Raw genomic sequence first — 22350 nt, 5'->3', positions numbered from 1 at the left:
AACCGGCTCGGTGGGCAACGTGGCCATTGCAGACTTTGGGCCAAGCTCCCCGTCATGTTTGTCCGAGGGTTGGCTGGCATAAACACACGATGAACGAAAGGGCTCCGGAGGAGAATGAAGTCCTGCTGCCCTGCCCTTCCACCTCCTGTCCAGCCTGGCAGCGGGGAGACCTGCGGGCTTCAACGCCCAGAATTTCCCAGCCAGCATCGCTGGGAGTTGAAGCCCGCAGGTCTCCCCGCTGCCAGGCTGGACCCGCGGCCGAAGAGGCCGGGAAGCTCCGCCTCAAGCCCCAGCACTTCCTTGGGCGGCGTGCGGAGGGCCGGCCTGACCGGGCTCTGCCGAGGGAGCAGCTGACACAGCCCAACCGGCGGCCGCGATTTCCAAGGCTGCCATTTCACCTTTGCCGTGGTCAGCAAAGAGGCCAAAGGCGCCCTTTAGCTGCAGCTGAGCAGCTCACAAGAGAAGCGGCTGCCACGGGGGAAGCTCGGGGGGGGCAGTTTAGTTGCAGGGACGCTGATTGTGCAGCATCCCTCGAAATGCGAAGCGCAACCTGGCAGGGATCCCCGAGGAGTGCGCGATTTACTGAACCGGCGGCGGCCGATTTCCGGTTCACGGCCGCCCCCTGTCCGGTGCCCGGGAGGGGCTTCCAAGGGGCGCCAGGCCTCCCCCAAACGCAGCCTCGCCTGCAGGCTGCCCGCTGCCAAGCCACGCCCATGCAGCGGCCTGGCCCCGCCCATGCTGGCGCTGATTGGCTGCGAGGCAGCATGGAGACAGGCCGGCCGGCCCGCCCCTTTCCCCCTGAGGAGGCCGAGTGCCCTTCACCCGCGCTTTCTATTGGCAGGATGCGCAGCCAATCGCCGTCTGTCGAGCACCGCCCTTAACTCTTGCCTGCTCTACCGAAGGGACGAGGGAGGCGCTTCTGCGCAGCCGCAGCCTGGAATCCGAGGCGAACGATTCTGCAGAGGCGGATCGCCCCGCCCCCCCCGCCCCGCCCCGCCCCTCCGCGGAAGGTCCCAGGTGCTCCGCCGCTCCCCGCGGGGGCTTGAGCCGGTTGCTCGGTGGTCCGGTGCAATCCAGGGGGCTTCTGCAGCCCTCCGCCCTTTGTGGTGGGGTCCGCATCACGAGTCGCTCCTGGGAAGAAGAAGGGCTCCCCGAGCTGGCTGGCCGGCCGGGGATGATGGGAAGCGTGGTGCCCGGAGCGCCCCTGCAGAGGGGCCTGTGGCTTGTCCCGCCGCCCCTTCCTCTGCCTTGAAGGCTGCACCTGGGGAGGTGGGCTGAACCCCCCTCCCAAACCCCTTGTTGCTACCAGAAGTCTTCCACCCAGCCGTGGGGGCCTGTGCTGGCTTTAGGCACCTGCTGAGGTGTGGCTGTGAAATGCCAGGCCACCTCGTGCCAATTGCCCAACTAGCAGCCCCAAACAAAATCAGAATCCTGAGTCTCCGGAGAAGGGCGGCATATAAATAATTAAAAAAAATCAAATGAAAAGGAATAGTTAAAGGGGCTGTTGGAGAGTCCAGCTAGAGGACGGTCCTGGGTCTTCCTGGAAGAGCTCCCCAGGAAGGAGGCGCATCACCTGCCCCGTGGACAGAGAATCCCTGCCCCCCCATGATGGATGCCCTTAAGAGGGTTCCCCCCAAGTCTCCCTGGGGCTCCTATCAAAGACATTTAGGCCCCAAAAGAAACTGACTTGATTGGACAGCTGAGCCCCGGCTCTTCCAAACGGCCCTCTTTGGCTCACAGTTGCAGTTCCAAATATTTTTCAAGGGGAGCCCCAAGCACAGCACCCAGAAAAAGGCCCCATTGGGCCACAGAGCCGTGGGTCCCGGCTGTCACTTGTGACTGTGTAAACTGGCACCGGGAGGGCGGCCTCCAGCTGCTCCCTCTGGGTGGGGCTCAGTGGGCCCTGAAGGCAGCACCAGAGCATTGCCATCAGCAAAGAAGCTCCTTGGAGGGGAAGTTGCTGCTTTGGGGTCAATTCTGCCTTCTGAGAAAAGGCGATGGCCACCAGGGGGCAGGATCGGGCCGAGGATAGGGAGCCGAAACAAAGGCGGAGGAGGCAGCCAGCCTGGATGGAGCCCCCACCTTTGGGCCTTCCTGCATGACTGTGCCTGGATAAATCAGGCCTGGCCGGAGACAGTTTGGGAGCAGGTGGCAAGCCTGGCTTGGCCCTTTCGCTCCCTGGTCCAGGTGGGGGTCAGTCGGTGGAGGATTCTCCAGCAGAAGGAATGAGAGCGGCTGAAGACAGAGACCCCTGGCCATAATTGTTGGGGGGCTACAAGACCCTTCCTCCTTACCCCCTATAAACAGTTAAGAGGTTTGGGCAGCCCAGACGTTGACGGTCAGAGGTTGGCAAAGTCCACAGTGCCAGGCCACAGATCTGCTCACGTTATGCAGCCTGTGCCTTTGTGCAACCATGGTCTATTTTAAAAAATGGAGCATGGAAATGAAATATGAAACATGAAATGAATGTTATAAATATAATACTTGAAAATAATTTTTATGAAGCGGTAAAGCCATTGTTAAATAAATGATAAATGAGGATGTTTATTTGTTTGAAAATATGAGAAACTAAATAACTAGTAAATTTTGAATATGGAGATGAAGCACAAAAGATTTGTAACCGACCGACCCACTGTTTGAAATTGTAATGGAAGATGGATTTATGTTTTATGTTTTGTTTAAAAAAAAAAAAATTCAAAAAAACCCAGAATTGATGTGATTCGTGTACAAGTAGTCCTTGACTTACAACAGTTCATTTATTGATTGTTCAAAGTTACAGCAGCACTGAAAAAAGTGACTTGTGATCATTCTTTGCATGACAGTTGCAGCATCCCCCTGGCCAGATGATCAAAATTCAGATGCTTGGCAAGTGACTCATATTTATGACGGTCATAGTGTCCCGGGGTCACATGATCCCCTATTGCAACCTTCTGACAAGCAAAGTCAATGAGGAAGCCAGATTACTTACTTAGCAACTGCATTGATTCACTTAACAACTATGGCCAGAAAGGTCATAAAGTGGGCAAAATTCACTTAACAAATGTTTCACTTAGCAACAGAACTTTTGGGCTCAATTGTGGTCGTAAACCGTGGATTATGCTGTATTATGCTAGTTCTGAATCCTGGTTTGTAAATGATGCTGGCTGAGCACCCCGAACAAACCGTAACGATCACCCCGAGCTTAATACAAGTGTGCAAAGACAGCCTCTAGGTCGGAGGAGGGTGAAGAAGGGGGGGGTCTGACACCCCCCACAAGCTCCTGGCTGCAGTCGCCCATTTTGGAGGCAGGCGGAGGGCATCTGCCATGGTCTCCCCCCCCCCCTTTCCCGGCTGGCAGAGCTGGAATTTCCCCGGCTCCACCAGGTTGAACCTGAAACTTCCTGGTTGGTTATCCGCCTGAGGATGACCCCCGCCCTCTCTGCCCAGACCCACAGGAGAAGAGTCACAAGATTGTGTCCAGCTTACATAAAGCCGCCCTGCTCCGAATCACCTCCGGCCTGGCGGGGCTGGGAGGGGCTTCCTTCCAAGCCTCCTTGGCCTCCCCAGCCCGGCTGCCCAGAGCAGCCAGACTGCCCGAGAGGAGGGGGAGCCTGCAGGGAAGGACCAAGGTAGGGACTCTGCTCTGCTGGGGTGAGGGGACTCCAGCCCTCTCCCCCTGCTTTCCTTTGGGTGGGGGGCTGCAGCTTCCATCCGGGCATGCCCTGTGGGGGCTCAGTGGCCATCCTACAGTTCGGATCTTGGGAAGCCCCTGCCTCCTATCCGCTGCAGACTTTGAGGGTAATTTGGGCAAACCTTCCTCGGAGGGAGCTCTGCTCTGCTGTCCCCTTTTTCTCAAGGAGTGGGTCCTCGGGTGGGGGGAAACTTCTGTCTGTGCTCTTGTGAGCTGCCCGGAGTTGGTTGGGTGAGATGGGTAGCCGTGCCAACCAAAGAAGTCACCCTCATCATCCTCATCGGTCTTTGCCCCCAGCCCCAGTCTGTGCCCGGCTTGCGGCTGCCTGGGCTCCACTCAGTCTGGGTTCCTGAGCGGGGGGACCATGGTATCCTACTGCAATGGCTCCGGGAATTGGGGGTGGGGGGCACTGTTCTCCTCCTACCTCTCAGGCCATAAGCAGTTTGGGCGGGGGATCAGAGGTCCTCCCCGAGGCCCCTCACTTGTGGGATGCCGCAGGGGTTGGTTCTCTCCCCCCTGCTCTTTAAAATCTATATGAAGCCGCTGGATGAGATTATTTGCAGCTTTGGGGTGAGGTATCATCAATATGCTGATGATATCCAACTCTACATCTCCACCCCGGGCCAACCCAGGGATGCCCTTTCCGTGATGTCTAAGTGCCTGGAGGCGGTGCGGGTCTGGATGGGTAGGAACAGGCTCAGACTCAACCCCTCCAAGACGGAGTGGCTGTGGTTACCGGCATCTCGTGATCTAGTATCCCCATCACTTTGGATGGGCGGGAGTTGCTTACTCCCTCTGAAAGGGTTCGCAATCTTGACGTCCTCCTTGACTCACGGCTGTCCTTGGTGGATCATCTGATCTCCGTACAGTCACTCATGCTTATTTCTCGGTTGGATTACTGCAATGCCCCCTACATGGGGCTGCCCTTGGGGTGTACCCGGAGGCTCCAGCTAATCCAGAATGCGGCTGCGCAGGTAGTTACGGGAGCTTCCCGTTACTCCTGTGTAAAACCTCTCCTACGCGAGCTGCACTGGCTGCCGATGGCTCTTTGGATCCACTTCAAGGTGCTGGTACTCACCTATAAAGGCCTTCATGGCATGGGCCCAGGATAGTTGCAGGACCACCTCCTACCGGCCTCCCACCGACCAGTGCGCTGACATAGGGCTGCTGTCCTCCGGGTGCCGTCGGCCAGACAATGTCGGCTGGCGACCCCCAGGATGAGGGCATTCTCTGTGGCTGCACCGACCCTCTGGAATGGGTTATCCACTGGGCTCTGGACGGCCCCTGACCTCCGCACTTTCCGTGCCGACATGGCTTTTTCAGCAAATTCCCTGATCTGTTGCGAGACTTTTTAATTGTTTGGGGTTTTTTAAATTGATTATTTTTAGTATTGCATGGTTGTATTGTTTTTATCTTGTGAGCCGCCCCGAGTCCTATGGGAGCAGGGCGGCATATAAATTTTGAAAAATAAATAAATAAACAGTACCTGGGCAGCCTGGAAGTGCATCTCTCCCCATCCCACCAGCCGCCTCTTTTATAGCCCAAGGAACTAGGGAGGGTCTCTTCTGAGCCACCTGCCCTGCCCACATTCCTGCTGTTGGCTTTTATCTGACCGTCCCTTTGCTGCCTCCCTTCGCCAGTCTGCCAAGGTCATCCCATCTGCCCAAAGCCACCACAGGGAAACCTGCTGGAAATTTACTGGCAAGGGAGTGTGATGTGTAGGTTTCTCTTCTAAGTGGCCTAAAGTTGCATTTGGTACAACGGGGCCTTAATTGAGGTGATCATCCTCCAGGTAATCTCCCTCCCCCTCAAAATATGCATACTTGCATACACAAATGCATACAGGTAGTCCTCACTTAATGACTGGCCACCTAGTGACCAAAGTTATATCAGACCTCCCCAGAGCCACTTGTTTTTGAAGGCAAGGAGACAACCTCCCCCCTGGCAGCCTGGAGATTGAGAGAGGCTCCTTGGAGGCTGCCTCCCCTCCCCCCCAGCAAAGACCGGGACTTCCCTGGGGGAGGAATTTCCTCCTCCTCGCTTGCAGGACAAGAGTCAAGCCAGAGCACCTCATCCTCCGGGCCTCCCCTCTGGCCCAGTGCAAAACATGTGCTGGAGGAGAAGGATGAGAGTTATAGTCCAGCAAGTCTGGAGAGCCTGGTTCAAGGGTGGTCTTTGTGGGAGAGTGAGTCCTGACCCTCCCACTCTGGCTTGGAGCCCCTTCACTGGGGAGGCTCGATATCACTTTGCAGAGGTTCTGCCACCTGGGCATTTTTGCCCATTCCTAACTTGGCAAAGGATACAGAAGAGAAGAAAACCACTGGCCTCTCCCCGGTTACCCCATAGAACTTTGCTAGAACCTTTTTCCTGCGGGGAGACCCCACTTTCATTCTCACCTCTTCTCCCTTCATGGACAACCTGGAATCAAGAGGTTTGGGAGCTCCTTTTGGGGCAGGCTGTCACCCCCCCTCGAATTCTGGGAGTTGAACTCCACAAGCCTTAAAGTTCCCCAGGTGGGCACCCTCCTCCTCCGCTATTTCAATCTTTTCTTGAGAACCTCCTGTCTTCCGAGGGGGCTTTCAGTCTTGGGCTCTCCCCAGTAGCTCAACCCGCAATTGCTTAGGAGGTGGCCTGAGCTGACCAGAGCCCTGGGTGCCACCTCCTAGGAGGTCCTGTTAGCCCAGCTCACCGTCTCTCTCTCTCTCTCGAGGGCTGCCGTGATTGAGGCATGACCCTCACCTGCCCCACCTTCCCAACAGGGGCTGCCTGGGGGCCTGGAGGGAGAAGTTGGCTGTGCGGCCAAGGAAAGCACCGGGTTCCTTACGGCGATGCCGAGCCCTTCTCCCTTACGGAGACCGGAGACTGCAGCCTCCAGGCTGTGTGGGCAGGTGAGCTGAGGTGGGGCTGGGCAAGAAGGGAAGGAAGAGAAAGTGGAAGTGAGGCTGCTGAGCCGCCCTGCCCTCGGCTACCTGAAGCTCTGGAACCACGGAAGGGAACGCTGGACCCTCCTGGGCGCCTGAACCAGCCTCCAAGGAGCACCCTAGGGGGCAGTAAGTGGGCTGGGGCTCCTCAGCCGGGCTGATGAACACTGAGAGCTGTTATTCTTGCTGGACTTCTGCAATTCTTCCTTTAGTTTTCTCCTTTTCCTTGGGGGAATCTCTCTTGACGCTAAGAGTCTGAAGTTTGCCTCCCTCCCTCTGTCCTGCCTTTCTTCTTCTTCAAGGCGCCCGTCCTTGCGGTCTTAGCAGCCAGGCCCCCATTCGTGGGGCCAGTTGCTCCTGCCCAGGAGAGGGGGGCACAGACAGTTTGGATCACAAGGAATGGTTTTGGCTGTCAGAGCTGTCTGCCAGAAAATATCGGCCTCCCTTCCCACCTTCTCAAGAAGTAGGAAGAGAGCAGGAAAGGGGGGTTCATGCAGCTGAAGGGGGCAGTTGCACAGAAATGAGGAGCAAAGCAACAAGCAATATGGGTTGGACCCGCCCCTGCGTGTCACCTCCACCGCTGGTTCTGTGGGTCAGGAGTCCATGGGAGGTGGAGCTTCCACAGCTCACTTTTGCCCCCTGCCCTGAAACAAAAGTCATTCTAAGGTGGGGGTGGTAAACCCCTTGAGCCAAGGGGAGTCGGGGAGAGCCCCATCCAACTCTGGGCTCCCTGGTAGAACAGCACTTTGGCTGACGCTCCTGCTCTGGAGTGATGGCATCACTTCTGACACATCTTTTCTGCTCTCCTCTCTGCGGGGGCCACTGGGGGGTCCCCTCTGCTGCCTGCCTGCATTTCCCCCTCCATCCTTGGGCCTTCCACTCGCCCCACTTCTTGCAATGCTCCCAGTTCTTTGCATGGGGATTTTCCTGTCATCTTCCGAGAAGCTTTGCTGCCCGGGAGTGTTTCCAGTGAAGCGGGCACCTCCCTCTTCTTTAACCCAACAGCAAAGTCCCCAATTTGAATGGGGAAGCAAACACGTCCCGGGTGTCTCCTTGCTTTGGGTGGAGCCCACGGCTGTCAATTATAAACCTTGTTTTATGGCCCATGGGGTGTGTAAACACAGCCGAAGTTAGCTGATTCAAAGTAACCGGCGCCCTGGTCCCATATTGGAATCTGGCTCCAGAATTTGGAGGGGGGGTGCTGGGATGTCCCTTCCCAGATCTCTTGTGTCAAGTGGGCCCCCCTGAGGGCATCCAGGCGATTCCTAGCAGCCATGACTGAGCATTGCTTCTTCTCCACAGGACCCAGGGAAGGCAGCCACCATGCCAGTCCTCAAGAACCCCCATCAGCTGAAGGCATCCAGCAGTGGCCCTGGGGATAGTGGCGGGGGTGGCAGCCACAGCAGGACACTGATCCTGGCCAAGGAGACTCCGGGGACCAACCCTTTCGAGGAGGACCTGGAGGAGAATGAGAAGGACTCCTTCCTTGGGGGCATCTCCCCCGGCCAAGAGAGGACCCTCCCAGGGGACAGGGAGGACTTTGAGCGGGGCCTCTTCAGCGGCAACCCTGAGGACCGCTTCAGGCGCCGGGCCACCTTGGAGAAGCTGGTGGGGCTGAGTCCCTTCCGCCTGGGCAGGAGCCGCAAGAGCGGGGAGAAGCGGTCGCCCGGGGGCGAGCAGAGCTCCGACCAGCGCTCCTTCCTGGAGCGTATGATGCTGCCCCTGATGGAGGGTAACCTGGGCCAGCGGACGCCCGAGAAGAAGAAGCCGCGTCGCTGCTCGGAGGACTTCAGCCTGCTGCAGCGGTTCAACGGGCGCCGCAAGGAAGGCCTCTACAGCTCAGACTATGGCCCGGCGGAGAACGGCGGCGGGGACACTGCCAAGCGTGGCTCTTTCCTGAAGATCGGGCTGGGCGGGAAGGTGCGCCGGGCGTCCCTGGTGGAGAAGGTCAACCAGACAGAGGGCTTGGAGGCTGCCCCGGCAGCTGAGAAGCATGACCCCAAGCCCAAGGAGCCGCTCTCAGGTGAGTCTGGCCTGGCTGAACCAAACTGGGAGCCCAGCACACCTCTTGGCACCCTGGCAAGTGAAGCCCTCAAGGATGGTGGTGGAGAGAATGCCTAATCTAGGGACCAGCTACGGGGTCCTGATTGCTAGCTTAAGTCAGGGGGGGGGCTCCTAAAACAGGCCCCCATCCTCCAGTGCACTTCTGTCCCTGCTTGTGTAGGGAATTGTCTGGGAAGGCCGGTTGTGTAGAATTCCTTCCCCAAGCGAGCAGCTGAGTCCGAGGGAGCCGGAGGTCGACCAGCCATGCCCCAACCAGGACATCTCACCAGTGTGGCCAAACAGCCTGTCCAGCCAGTCTTCTGAGACCCTCAGGGGCTTGGTGGCTGATTCTAGCCCACAGGCTCAATCACTGCCTGCCTGTAGCATTAACCATATATGTGTATTTCATTTCTTCCTGCTATCAACCACACCAAGCAGAAATGCCGGCTGTGTCCATAGATAACTGCAGGGGGGCCTTGGAGGGGCTGCAGGGCCTGGCTGTGCAGGGCTGCCCACCGGCAGGGGAAGCTCTGAGAGGCATGGAGGGGACCCCCTCAGCCTCAGTTTTAGCAACCCCACACTCAGTGCAAGGAATCGCCAGCCATTTCACATGCATGTGCACTGTACGCTTTCTTGTGGCGGTGCCTTCAGTAAGAGGACTCCGTAGAGGAGACGGCCACTGTGCAGGGAGAGGCCCCAAGTGGTTTCAACCTCTTTTCGGTTTTTTTTTTCAACCCCTTCGTTTGTTTGTCACCCACTTCCACAGATTCTGGGCACTTCACAACAACTACATGTTCATAAGATCTCCTAACTACAGGTAGTCCTCGACTTACAACAGTTCATTTAGTGACTGTTCAAAGTTACAAAGGCACTGAAAAACAGTGACTGATGATCGTTTCCCACAGCTGCGCCCTTTTCAGCCTCCCCAGGGACGGAGACAGGATCAAAATTCGGAGGCTTGGCAACTGGCATGTACTTATGACAGTTGCAGTGTCCCTGGGTCACGTGATCCCCTTTTGTGGCCTTCCAACAAGCAAAGTCCATGGGGAAGCAGGGTTCATTTAACAACCGGGGTAGTAACTTATCAACTGAAGTGATTCACTTAGCAACGGTGGCAAGGAAGGTTGTGAAACGGGGCAAAACTCATTCAACAAATGTCTCACTTAACAACATAAAATTTGGGCTCGATTGTGGTCATAGGTCAAGGACTTCCTGTATAATTTAAACACCCCAGAAAGCCCCCCCCCACTTCCTTCCAAGGGAGGGTTAGCCATGAACAATAGCTTTGCCAGCAGGACTGACTACTTCAAACTTTGGTGCAAGCCAAGATCACCTGATGGCCCCCCCTCCCCCCAGGCGCACCCGGAGACTGGCCATGGATCTCTCCCTATCCTGGGGGTCCCACCTGAGCCACTGTGCTGCCGAAGCCGGAGAATGCCCAGAGTCCCGCTTGCCCCTCTCTGGCGCTGGCTCTCTGCCTTCCCAGGGCCAACGGCTGGCTGTCCAAGTGGCCCTTCCCAGTCCCCCCCCACCTCTGGACGGAGGAGGGGAGGAGGAGCGCTGGGCGTCACTGACCTTGGCCAGGCTGTTTATCAGGTCTAATGAGCTTCTCTTCCCTTTGTGCACATATTTCGGGCTCATTGTTCCCGTGCCGTGATTCAGCGCCTGATTGCAGGAGCGTCTCCTGAGCAGCGGCCTGTGACCTTCCCGAAGAAGGTGCCAAGAGAAGGGGGAGGCGCTGGGGGGGCCACATGTGCAGAAGCCATCCAGCTTCCCCCCAGAAAGGCTCAGGGCTGGTTAGCGGTGGTGCTCTTCTTACCTGGGAGCCAAGGCCGTGCCAGCCCACCCCGCAGTGACCCCTGTCAATGCCCAGGGTCCTCCTGTAGCTGGGCACAGCAGAGGGGCGGGCACTGGGCAAGAGGAAGGCCAGGGTGTGTAAGGGGAGACCCCCATGCTCAGTTCTCCCCAAAAGGCCTTGCTCGGCCCTCACCCTCCAAAAAAGGAGCTGGGTGGAGGGGCAGAGGAGCTCTCTCTGCCTATGATGCTGAGGAGCCCCCCCCCCAAGAAGAGAGAAGTCCTCAGCCAGGGGGCAGGCTGTGACTTGCCTCCCCCTCTTCTTTGACTGCCCTTAAAAGTTGCAGCTCTGTCTTAGTGCGTCAGACCAGAAGCCCCCACCCCACCCCCAGCCACTGGAGCCAGGCTGCTGGACTTTCCTTAGGCAAAGGCAGTGGGAACCAGGAGACATCTTGGGCCACCCCCTCCCCAGCCCCTCCCTAAGCCTTTCTCAGAGGGGCTTGAGACCTGGAAAAGGGTCCCTGGGAGCATTTCTCAGGTTCAGCCCGTGAATCAAACTGTTTGAGGAAAGAGCCCTGCCTGCCCTGCGAGCCCCTTCCCCTCCCCCCAGCTGATCTCTGCAGTTCAGCTGATAAGGTCAAGTCATGGTGGTGGCAGGAGGCTGCGTCATCTCGTCTGGGGCATTTCCCCTCAGCGGAGGGCAGAGAAACGGAAGTGGCTGCTTTTAGCCCAGCCAGACCCTCGGCCCTCCACGGCTGCAGGCGAGGAAGGCTCCTTCCTGCAATGATGATGAGGGCGAGGGCTGCCTTGAAACTCTTGCAAGACCGGAGTGCAGATAATAATAATAATAATAATTTTATTTCTATACCGCCCTTCTCCCGAAGGACTCAGGGCGGTGTACAGCCTATTTAAAAACACAAGACAAAAGAGCAATTAAAATTTAAAATTATTAAATAAATTTGGCTCAATTAAAACCCCAGAAATTTAAAATACCCCAATTTAAAACTATTACGTTGACAGCCCGGCCTGGCGGAACAACAGGGTCTTCAGTGCGCAGCGAAACACCCGGAGGTCAGAGATCTTACGTGTTTCCGGGGGCAGTTCATTCCACAGGGCTGGGGCTCCCACAGAGAAGGTCCTCCCCCTGGGTGTTGCCAGCCGACATAACTTGGCCGATGGCACCCTGAGGAGACCCTCTCTGTGGGAGCGGACTGGTCTTCCGGCAAGCAGAGGATGTACACCAAGCCTGGGACCCTCTTCCCCACCCCTCAAGGCTGACCAGGCCCCTTCTGATTCCAGGGCCTCTCCCAAGGAAGCCAACTGGCCCCAATTACTCCACCCTGGCACATAGGAAAGGTTGGGGGGGGTCTTGTGACCCCCAGCAATGGATCTCTCTTCTCAGGAGGGGCACCTCAAGCATGCCAGCCGTGGAGGGGGGCAGCAAGTTGCCTTGTCCATAGAATAGAATAGAATAGAATAGAATAGAATAGAATAGAATAGAATAGAATAGAATTTTTTATTGGCCAAGTGTGATTGGACACACAAGGAATTTGTCGGTGCATATGCTCTCAGTGTACATAAAAGAAAAGATACCTTCATCAAGAATCATAACGTACAACACTTAATGATAGTCATAGAGTATAAACAAGCAATCAGGAAACAATATCAATATAAATCGTAAGGATACCAGCAACAAGGTTACAGTCATACAGTCGTAAGTGGGAGGAGATGGGTGGCGGGAACGATGAGAAGATTAATAGTACTGCAGACTTAGTAAATAATTTGACAGTGTTGAGGGAATTATTTGTTTAGCAGAGTGATGGCGTTCAGGGAAAAAACTGTCCTTGTGTCTAGTTATTCTGGTGTGCAGTGCTCTATAGCGTCATTTTGAGGGTAGGAGTTGAAATAGTTTATGTCCAGGACGTGAGGGGTCTGTAAATATTTTCACAGCCCTCTTTTTGACTCGTACAGCATACAGGTCCTCCATGGAAGGCAGGTTGGTAGCCATTGCTTTTTCTGCAGTTCTAATTATCCTCTGAAGTCTGTGTCTGTCTTGTTGGGTTGCAGAGCCAAACCTAGGCAAACCTAGATTAGGCAGGCAGTCCACCACTCCACCAGTCAGGTTGATTTAGGAGGCCAGAGCAGCGGTTCTGAGAGTTTCGGCCCTCGGGACCTGTTTGGTTTCTTAAAAACGATGGAGGTACCCACAGGTTTACAATGCTGCATCTCTCGGCCTTGATTGTTTTGATGATGATGATGGTCTCCACTCAGTTGTGTCTGGTTCTATCGATTCTAGGGCCAGGTCTCTCCACGTCCTCCAGTCTTGCACTGCATATTTATGGTTTTAGGGAGCTGCTGGGTTGATTCTTGGCCTGCTTCGAGTCCCAGCCTTTTTTCATTTGGGGGCTCAGGCAGCAGAGCCCCTCTTTCTTTGCCCAAAGCAGGGGCAGTCCCCTCCCAGCCTCAGGCTCCTTTCCCTCTTGTGTCCCTCGCTCAGTCCTGGAGATCTTCCACCTGATCCACCAGCGGGATCTCCGCCTGGCTGACCGGCACATCGTGGAGCTGGAGGCCGAGTGTGCCCAGGAGGGCAGCGGGAAGGACGGCAGCCGGAAGGCCAAGGATGTGGCCCTGCTCTACGAGGCGCTGCAGAAGGAGCTCTGGGCGGTGCTGGCCGAGGCGCTGGCTGCCAAGAGCTCTTACCCGCCCCTGGAGCAGCTGGTCCAGGTCATTGAGCAGGAGGAAGAGGCCGACCGTAGGTGGTGCCAGGCCCAGGGAGACTCCGCGGGGGCCCCCGGGGCTCGACCGCGGAAGATGAGGCAGCAGTGGGCCGAGGCAGTGGACCGGCTGGTGGGCCAGAAGCTGTGCCAGTGCATGGAGGGCCGAGTGGGCACCATCGCCACACAGATGGACCGGCTGGCCAAGTGCACAGTGGAGGACCTGAGCAGCATCAGGGGCCACCTGCTGCAGGCCTACCCCAAGGAATACCAGGCCTTCGGCGTCTACTTGGGCAGCTACCACCGGGGCCTGGCCCGCTGCCTGGCCGAAGGGGTCCAGAAGCAGCTGAGCCTCTCCGAGCTCTACTTCGTCTTGGACTGGAACAGCAACATTTACCAAAGGTAGGCAGTGAGAGACCCCATGGGGGGAGGGGAAGCCCCCCCCCCAGCAGAGCCCTCCGGCCATGCCCTGGCTGCTTCTGGGCCCAGAGCTGGCAAGGTGACGCCACTCAGACACCATGGAGGAGCCTGGATTGTGCAGAGAACTGACCCCCTCTCCCCCTCTCCCACAGGGAGGTCCTCAGCCGGCCAGAGATCTCCCCCCTGGTCAAGCCCCAGGAGCTCGGACCCCTCCTGTGCCCGGAAACGCAGCAGAGTCTGGAGGAGCAGTGCATTGCCGCCGTGAAAGTAATGGCCGGTCAGGGGTGAGGTGCAGGGTGGGTGGGTGGGGGGAACCCATTGAGGCTCTAGACAGGCAAATGGCATTCGAAGTGGGAACAAAATCCCCCACTTGCAGTTATAGGGAATTTCTCTCCTATCTGGCCTCTAAAAGGGAGCATTTTCAGCCAGGTTGCTCCAGACAAGGAGCTGCTTATCTAGGGCAGCTGGATTGTGTGTCTTTGTGGTGACTTAAATTACCCCACAAGGCACATGGGTCCCACTCCCTGCAGGGTGGAAGGCCGGGTCCCAGGGCACAGGTGGTGGTGCCCTTCCTTACAAGGGTGCCCCAGAGATAATCCTGGCCATCCACCATAACCCTGCTCAATTATAGAAACGGTATAAAGCCATTAAAAATCTCCTTCAGAGCAGTCTCAGGGAGGAGACAGGTAGCCAGATGACCTCAAGAGGTCTCCCCACCTCCCTCGAATCCCCAAAGCTGCAAGCCCTGGGTGCCCCTGTCACCTTGGAGCCCCCCTTTGTGAACTCTCTCTGGGGCATCTGCAGGTGACCATTGCCAGGGACATGAGCCAAGAGCTGCAGAAAGAGGAAGAGCGGTGGGCGCAGGAAGACAAGGAAAACAGCTTTCAGTTCGGCTTGTCCAGCAAAGTCATCTTGGTATGTTGGGGTCCCCACCCTGCCCTGGAATCTCACCCCCCTTTTCTTCTTCGGGCAGGCGGCTTCCTTCCAGGACACTCAGCCCCACAGGAAATGGCCCCACAGCAGACCCACCGAGGGAGGCTTCCCTCCGCTTTCCAGCCCTGGCCTGACCCTTGGGAGCTCCGTCCATTGGCCTGGCTGAAGAACTGGACAAGGGCTTAGCTCACCTTGGTCAGCAAGGCTCAGGCTGGCTTCTGACACAATGCCGAGCAGCCTGAGTTGCTGTTGTGGGAAACTGCCCCTTCCCCTGGCTGAGCAAGGCCTTGACGCTTATGCCCCAAACCAGGATAAAAAACCCCAGGTTGGCATTCCGTGGGCATGCAGCCCTAATTTGGAAGAAGGAAGCTCCCCAGTTGGGCTTCTTTCTGTCCTGGCCCCACCTCTGTAGGTCCGTCCTCCCCCACCCAACGATCCCCACAGGGCAAAGGGAGCTGCCATCTGTCCCCACACCTGGGGCCAGTCCCTTCTCTGCAATGCTGGGCCACTGGAACATGCGTGACCCTGCTGGTTGGGGATGATGGGAACTGCAGACTATTGGAGAATGCCAGCTCAGTGCACAGATAGCATCAGAGGCCAGGCATAAAAAGGGTCCCTCTGAGGATGGCATGCTGACCCTGGCAGCAGAGGGGGCAGCTGCCCCTCTTCCCCCTTTCTCGCCACAGGAAGCTCCCCCCTCCCCAATCTCAGGTGGAAGGCTGCCCACCCCCAATATCCCCGGAGGCCTTGTGGGTTTTGCTGAGTCTTTGTCTTGCCCTGCAGGTGCTGAAGGGGCATGCTGACAAAGCCCCACAGATCACGGAGGATTTTGGAAGGAGGGTGGCCCACTGTTGCCTCACCAGCCTGGCAGAGTTCTTGCAGAGGTACTATTGCCCAGCAAGGAGCTGGGCACGGGGCACAAGAGAGGCGCCCAGTTGCTGCAGCATCTGTAGCCAGACCCTCCCTGGGAAGCGGTCTTCAAGGGGGGCATCTGTTGGCTTTCTTCTCTTCCAAAGTGACTGCCAAGCTACAGACCAGCCGTTTCTCCGTCTGAGCTGGGAGTGCCTCTCCTCCAAAATTTAAGCTCTGGTCCTAGAGGCTTCTATTCCCTGGTGGGATGCGGTGAGGATCCAAGGGCTGGGAAAAGCTGGTGGCGCCCCCCTTCCCTCCCTCTGGCACGATATGGCTAAAGGTGGAGCAGTCTTGAGTTTCTTTCTGAGCCCCCCAGTTTTCCTGGTCTGAGCTCAGCCCCAGCTGCCACGGGTCTGCGCTGTTCCACGGGGGCCGAGACAGGGGGAGGTTCAGGGGGAGAAGCACCATTGCGGGGGGAAAGCAAGAGGCGGCACCACAGAGGGCACGTCTGGCTTTTGCCCCCAGACCCACAAAGAGCCTGCCAGTCGTCCTTCTCGCTCCTTGAGGGGTGTCCAGCACCTGACCAACCACACCATGCTTTCCGTGGGAGAAGAAACATGGAGGGTGGCACAGGATGGGCACATGATGGGCTGAACATGCCACAAAATTTCCATTTCAAAGTGGCCGCCAGGAATAGATTCACTTTGGGGCATAAATAGCCGCTGTGGCCCATTTATAAGGAAATGCCAGCGAGGTGGAGCCAAAGGGCCCCGGCGGTCAGGGATTCTGGGGTGGACGGCCAGAGGCTAATTTTAGCTGTTGGCTTCCTGACGTGCCTGTTTTCTGAGAGCTCTGGCTTCCGAGTGTGCTTGCAGTTTGTCTGAATCGAGGCTGCGTCCCCAGGGCCACTGTGGGGGGGCATTGCAGAGTCCCTGAGCACAGGTGGGGTAAGGGGGTTGTGGAGAGGGCTGTGGCTGTGCGTGCAATAAGACCCCCCCAGGACAGCTGCCACAGCGTGTCTGGGGGTCTTCCTGCATGCCAGAAGTGGCCGAAGGGCCCAGGGGGTCTTTGGTGAACCAGCCCCTCTGGATTGAGAGAGAGACGGCCCATTTCTTCGATTTAGCAGGTTCTGATCTGGGATTGGTGCAAAAATGGAGGGAGGGGGTTTCCTGTGCTGGAGGGGCCAACGTCAGGGCAGGCAGGTGGCGCTGACAGCCAGGCAAAACAGGGGCCTTGCGACTTTGCTCCCAGACGGTCTTCCATACTGGCATCCTCTTTGCCCCCCCCCTTCAGCTTCCAGAAGAAAGTCGAAAAGTTTCATGAAGGCCAGGTGGTCAGCAGCCTCAGCCCCGAGAGCTACGTGGGCCGGACCATCATGCTGGTCAACTGCTGCCCGCCCTTCAGGTGAGTGGCCAGGCCTGGCCTTATGCCAACAGGGAAGCCCTCCTCGCTGTGCCCCCTGCTTCCGTCCAGTTCAGTCCTCCCCACGAATCAATGGGGAGGAAAGGCGGTTGTTCTCCCCCCGACCCCCCGTTGTGAGCCTGGCTGCCTTTGCGCAATTCGCACACAGCTCGCTTGATGGGGCTGCTCTTCTAGGGACTACCTGGAGCACCTGGCCAGGTTTGGCCACCCAGACAGCGAGGCTGCGAAGCAGTTGGCAGGCTTGTCCCTCGACCGAGTGACCCGGCTGTGCAACCGAGTGTTGGCTGACCAGCTCTTCCAAAGCCTCAAGGTAACCGGAGGGTCTTCCGGGGCCTGGAAGGAGGAGGGGGAGGCAGGGAGGGTTGTGCTGCTGAGCCCCAATCAGGTGACTGGATCATGGTCCCCATAAACCATGGTTTGTTCCCTTCATGTTCTGAGAACAGACCTATCGGATCGGCTGACACAAGAACACCCCAACCCGTCAAGGTGGCCTGCCAGGATCAGTGGGTGGGTTCCCTGGGGTGAGCTGTCACGAATGGGTTTTGCTTGGAGCCAGGGAAGCCCCCGCCCTCAAACCGGGCCTGCTCTGAGGCTGCATCTGAGACAGGGTCCCTTCCCTGCTCTCCCCCTCCCCAAAACAGCCCTACTTCTACAAGCTGATGAAGAGGAAATGGCTCAGCAACCCCGAGGCCTTCTCCACCATCATGGCTCTCCTGGCGGAGCATGCTCAGAAGCTGAGGAGGATGAAGCTGGGGCCCTACCAGGTGGGAACAGGGAGACCCTCCCCTCCAGCCAACCGTTCTCTCAGGGCACTCGGAGGCTTCCAGGCGGGGCCAGGTGGGATGTCCAGCAAGGCCTCTGTGCAGCCTGGCTTGGTTTCTTCTGCCCTTCCACACGCCTGCCCAACCTCTCCCAGCAGGAGCCGGTTCCCCTCCGAGCACCTGCACCCCAGACTGCCATGGAGGGCGAGCCAAGAGCCTCTCGCGTGCCTCGTGCCTAAGAGAAACCAGGGATGTGGGGCTGCCCCCAAACTGCCCTCTCCTGCCCCAGAAATCCTGGCCCTCTGCCAGCTCTAATTCACACCCCTCCCCCCCCGGCAGATGCTAGTGAGGGAGGTGCACCGGCGGGTGCTGATCGAGTACGTCCGGCCGCTGATGCGAGTGCGGATCATCTGCACTTCGTCCAAGATGAGAGCCAAGGTGGCCCACCGACTCCGCAGCGAGGCCAAGCAGCTGCAGGAGTTCTTCATTCAGCTGGTGAGAAGTGGGGCTCACAGCCTTCCTTGAGGGTAGACGTCAGCAGGCAGGATTGCCCTGCCCCGTGGCGGCCCCCCCCAGAGGTTTGGAAATAAAGGAGGAGGGGGAAGAAGAGCCCGAGGAATGTCCCTCTCCTCGCCTGACCTCTGGCTGGTCACAGGCGTTTGGATTCCCAAAGACAGCCGGGAACTCTGCTCCACCTCCTCCAGCAGTGGGTTCCGTGGCTCAGGGGAGACGGGCCTTCGCGAAGGTCACTTCCTGAGGGTGCTTCTTTGCACAACCCTCCCACCAGGACAAGCGAGGGCCTCTCTATCATTAACTGCCTCTCCTCCCTTCCTGCAGGAATCCTCCTCCTCCTGGCTGGACTCCGTGGTGCCCCACCTGGCTGGGATCCTGGAGCTGGAGGACACGCCGGCCATCCAGATGGAAGTGGCTTTCCTGGCCAGGGCCTTTCCTGATGTGCAGTGAGTCAGGGGTGGGAGGGGAACCGGCCTGGGGTCCCCAGAGCATGTGCAGACCCTCTTGCCTTCCCATCCCGAGGCCTCCAGGGGCTTGGCTGGAGTAGGCCAAGGCTCCTCTTGACCAGGGTGAAGGCCATTTGGGCCACTGCTGGTGCCTCTGAACATATGGGAGAGAGCTGGCCTATTCCCTCCCTAAAGTGATCCCTCCCCAGTCTGGGGTCCTCCGGGTGTATCGGATCTCAGCTCTGGCCACCCATCCCTTTGGTCACCCTGAGCCTCTTTCCCCTTTGGTCAGTGGTCCCTTGGCAGGCTGGAGCTCAGCTCTGGAGGCTGGGCTGCACCTCCAGAGATGGAACAAGGCACCAACCATCCCCAGTCATGTAACTAATGCACGGGGACGATGGAACTTGTAATCTAGCCTCCTCCCGGGAGCCGTGGGTTCCTTGCAACTGCATGGGCCAACGTCCCCTTTGGCTTAATGGCCAGAAGATCCATGGAGGCTTTCAAGAAGAGCCGTTGAACCCAGCTTCTGCAGGACTGGCTTCCACCTTCTCCCCACTCTAGGTTCAGGGCTATAGGGCTGCTCTTTTTGGCGTGGCTCTTTTGCCGAGCTGGGCTCCAGAAGAGGCAAAACTTCGGCCTGTCCCTCCCCTGCATCTAACCACAGCCACGGAAAACCTGCCATGTTTCACCCTTGGGTCACCCTGCATCAATCCATGGACTCCTTCCAAAGGGCTGGGCTCCCAAGGACTCAACCGAGGCTCCACTCTACTCAAGCCTTGGGCCACACAGTGAACTGGGCCTGCCCGGGCTAGAGCTTGGCCCGTTCCACAGTGTGTCCCGTTGAGAGCCAGGATCTGGATGGAAGAGCACGCCCGAGATACATCCATTGAGTGGTGGAGAGGCTGCTGCCCCACTCAGAATTGGCATTTGAGGGAGAGATGTGCCCCTACCTACCAAAGGAGCGGTTCAGGGTGGGGCTGCCGCTAAGACCCCCTTCCTTCCTCCCCAGAGACTGCCCCACCCCATTGCAACAGAGTAGTGGCCACGTCTCTATGAGGAAGGAACAAGACTTTGGGGATACAGGACGTGTCCATTCCCAGCCCCACCGCCCTCAGCCGTGGGCTTCCAGAGACCACCCAGGCATCCTGCTCTCCCCGCCACTACAAGCCTCTTGTAGTTTTCTGCTGTTGTGCCCATCTTCTTCCTTTTACCGGGAGCAGACGCTGTGCCAAGCAACTCGGAGCCCTGACCCTCTGCTCTCGGCTCCAAGGCTGCTGGGTGGCTGCAGCCCCTTGCCCCTTGGCAGCCTCTGCCTGTTCCCCCCTTCCCTCGAGGACCCTTTGATCTCTGCAGTGGAAACTGAGGCAGGTAGATGACGCTCCCAGGTTTCCTGCAGGGAGTCCTCCGTGTCCTTCTCTGCCTTCCCCAAAGGAGCCACTTCTTGGAAGCAGGACTGTCACTTCCAGTTCCCAGGACCAGGCGGCTGGGGAGTTATAAATACCCTTCCCTTCCCTGCTCTGCCCACACGGCTCTGCTGGCTACCAGCCGGCTGCGTCACGGTGGTGGGGGTGCAAGCCAGGCCTTATCATGCCTCCCCCCCTTGTTTTTCTTTCCATCTTCCTGCTGATTGCATCCTTAGGAATTGTTTCGAGGCGGCAGATCACCCGTTAAGGGTGGCTGATGGACGTTTCCTGTTTTATCTGGACTTCTTGTTTCTTGAAAGAAAAAGAGAGAGAGAATAAAGCCGTCCAGCAGAGCAAAACAAGTGGCTGAGCTTCAGACAGGAAGCAGAGTTTGGGGGCCATTTCCTGCCAGACTGCCATTTGGGGCTGGCAGCGGGACAAGAACCACACTGGCTCTGCCAGGATGCCCGGAAGCTCCCCTGGGGCGCGAAGGGCCTGTTGGCACGTCTTCGGGAGAGAATCTTTTGGCTCAGGGCCGCCCACCAGCCTCCTTGGTGCCCAAGACGTGCCAATTGCCAACCCTTGGGAAAGTGGGGATTCACCCCACGACGGTGCCCAGCTTGCGGAGTTGGCAGAGGATGCCTGCCAGCCCGAGCAGAGGATGCCAGCACCCCTTCTAAGCTGCCCTGGCTGGATAGCTTGGAGGAGCAGAGGGGCCTTCCTAAAAATGGGGCAGGGGAACCATGCTGTCAGCCCCACTCCAGGGCTGCTTCCGGGCCTGGCTGATTGTGTGGCCAACTTCCTGAGGTTAAAGAGCATCTGAACCAGCAGGACTTTCAATAAACTCTTTTGCGGGACAGGGGAGCCTCCTGTGCTCTCTCACCCCATCTGGGGCTGGCAGGGAGACTGGGGGGGGGGCAATCCGTCCTCAGACACGAGAGCTTTCCAAACTGCCACCCCCCCCCCAAGAAGCCCAGAGCCTGGACATCCCCAGGAAGGGCGCCCGTCCAGCGTTTGAGAGTCCTGGGGGGACTCGGCTGCACCTGGAGCTATGCTCCCCCCACTGCTGGGAGGGGCTCCCTGGGGGAAGGTGCCAGGGTGGGTTTTCTCCCAGGTCACAAGGGAGGTTTGCTGTTCTTCCCCCCTCCCCCCCAGCCCTCTGCCTGCAGCCAGGTGCCTCTTTCTGGCTGTGTGGCTCCTGAGGGTCCAGTGAGCATTCGGGGGCTCCCTTCCTCTGCACCCCCAGCAGGTGAAGCCCCAGGCTGCCTCAGCCTGATGTGGGTTGGTGGGGGAAAGGCCCTCAGCCTAATAGTTTCCTTCCCCTGCTGTAGCCTCGGCTGTCCAGTATTTTCAGCCACATACAGGGAATCCTTGACTTACAACAGCTCGTTTAGTGACCATTCAAAGTTACAATGGTCCTGAAAAAAGTGACTTATGACTGTTTTTCACAGTTACAACCTTTGCAGCATCCCCCCCCAGTCATGTGATCAAAATTCAGATGCTTGGACGCTGACTCGTATTTATGACCGTTGCTGTGTCCCCCTTTTGCAGCCTTCTGATAAGCAACGTCAATGGGGAAGACAGATTAACTTAACGACCGGGTTGCTAACTTAACAGCTGCAGTGATTTGCTTAACAGCTATGGCAAGAAAGGTCGTAAAATGGGAGAAAGCTCACTTAACCACTGTCTCTCTTAACAACAGAAATTTTGGGCTTGATTGTGGTCATAAGTCAAGGACTACCTGTACTCCCTCCCCATTCTCCCCCATGCAAGCCCAGTCCCTCAGGAAGCCATGCAGCGCAGCCACGCTTGCCAGCCCTGGCGCCCAAAGTCCCCGGGGGGATGACGGGCTGGGTGTCCTCCTGCTGCATCTCCCTTCTTCCCTCCCCCCAGAAAGAAGCACCTGTCAGCCCTGCTGGATGTCCGGGGCCTGCAGAGCCAAGCCCAGCGGCAGCTCATCCTAGCGGCCTTGGAGAGCCTGGAGCTGATGGGGGCTGAGACAGGCGTCTGCCAAGACCGGGCCTTCTTCTCCGAGATCGCCACTGGCGAAGTCTTCTGTGTCCGCGTCCAGCTGCACCGCCTCTCGCACTTCGGGCTCGCCTGCATCTCCCGGATGCGCCGGAGGCCCCCCCGCCTGCAGCGAGAGAGGAGAGGGCCGAGAGAGAAGGAGGCTGAAGCTCAGCTGTGAGGACCCCAACCGGACATTCTTGGCCTTTTGGCCAGAGGGCTACCCTGCCCTTTCCCAAGAAGCCCTGCCTTACGGTGCTCACCTGCCGAGGAGGAGTGCGGCTGCCTGCTGGACACGACCGCTCAGGTCTTGGGCTGCAGGCCTCCTGCAAGTGGCCAAGAGCCGGACGGGCAGCAGCCTCCCTATGACCACCTGGAGTGGCCATGGCAAAAGACCACTGCCTTTGGGGTGCTCTGGATTTGGGGGTGATTGCTGGGGAGGGGGTAGAAA

At 57.9% G+C, this 22350-nt stretch overlaps 1 protein-coding gene across 1 annotated transcript; it reads left to right on the top strand.

The window, feature by feature from the left end:
* The first annotated feature begins 3581 nt into the window (after positions 1-3581).
* Positions 3582-22302, top strand: EXOC3L2 (exocyst complex component 3 like 2). The gene is made up of 12 exons (XM_070949720.1): positions 3582-3608; positions 7894-8614; positions 12926-13544; positions 13715-13829; positions 14367-14477; positions 15279-15379; positions 16641-16751; positions 16944-17079; positions 17411-17533; positions 17870-18025; positions 18368-18489; positions 21786-22302. The coding sequence occupies exons 2-12, from the start codon at positions 7915-7917 to the stop codon at positions 22078-22080; spliced, it is 2589 nt and encodes an 862-aa protein (XP_070805821.1). The 5' UTR covers positions 3582-3608; positions 7894-7914; the 3' UTR covers positions 22081-22302.
* Positions 22303-22350: the final 48 nt, after the last annotated feature.

This window comes from Pituophis catenifer, unplaced genomic scaffold, assembly GCF_029215685.1.
Source record: "Pituophis catenifer annectens isolate HBS135680 unplaced genomic scaffold, rPitCat1.0.hap2 SCAF_9, whole genome shotgun sequence".
Lineage (NCBI taxonomy): Eukaryota > Metazoa > Chordata > Lepidosauria > Squamata > Colubridae > Pituophis > Pituophis catenifer.
The sequence above is the reverse complement of the archived record's forward strand: the minus strand, read 5'-3'. Positions and strand labels throughout refer to the sequence as shown.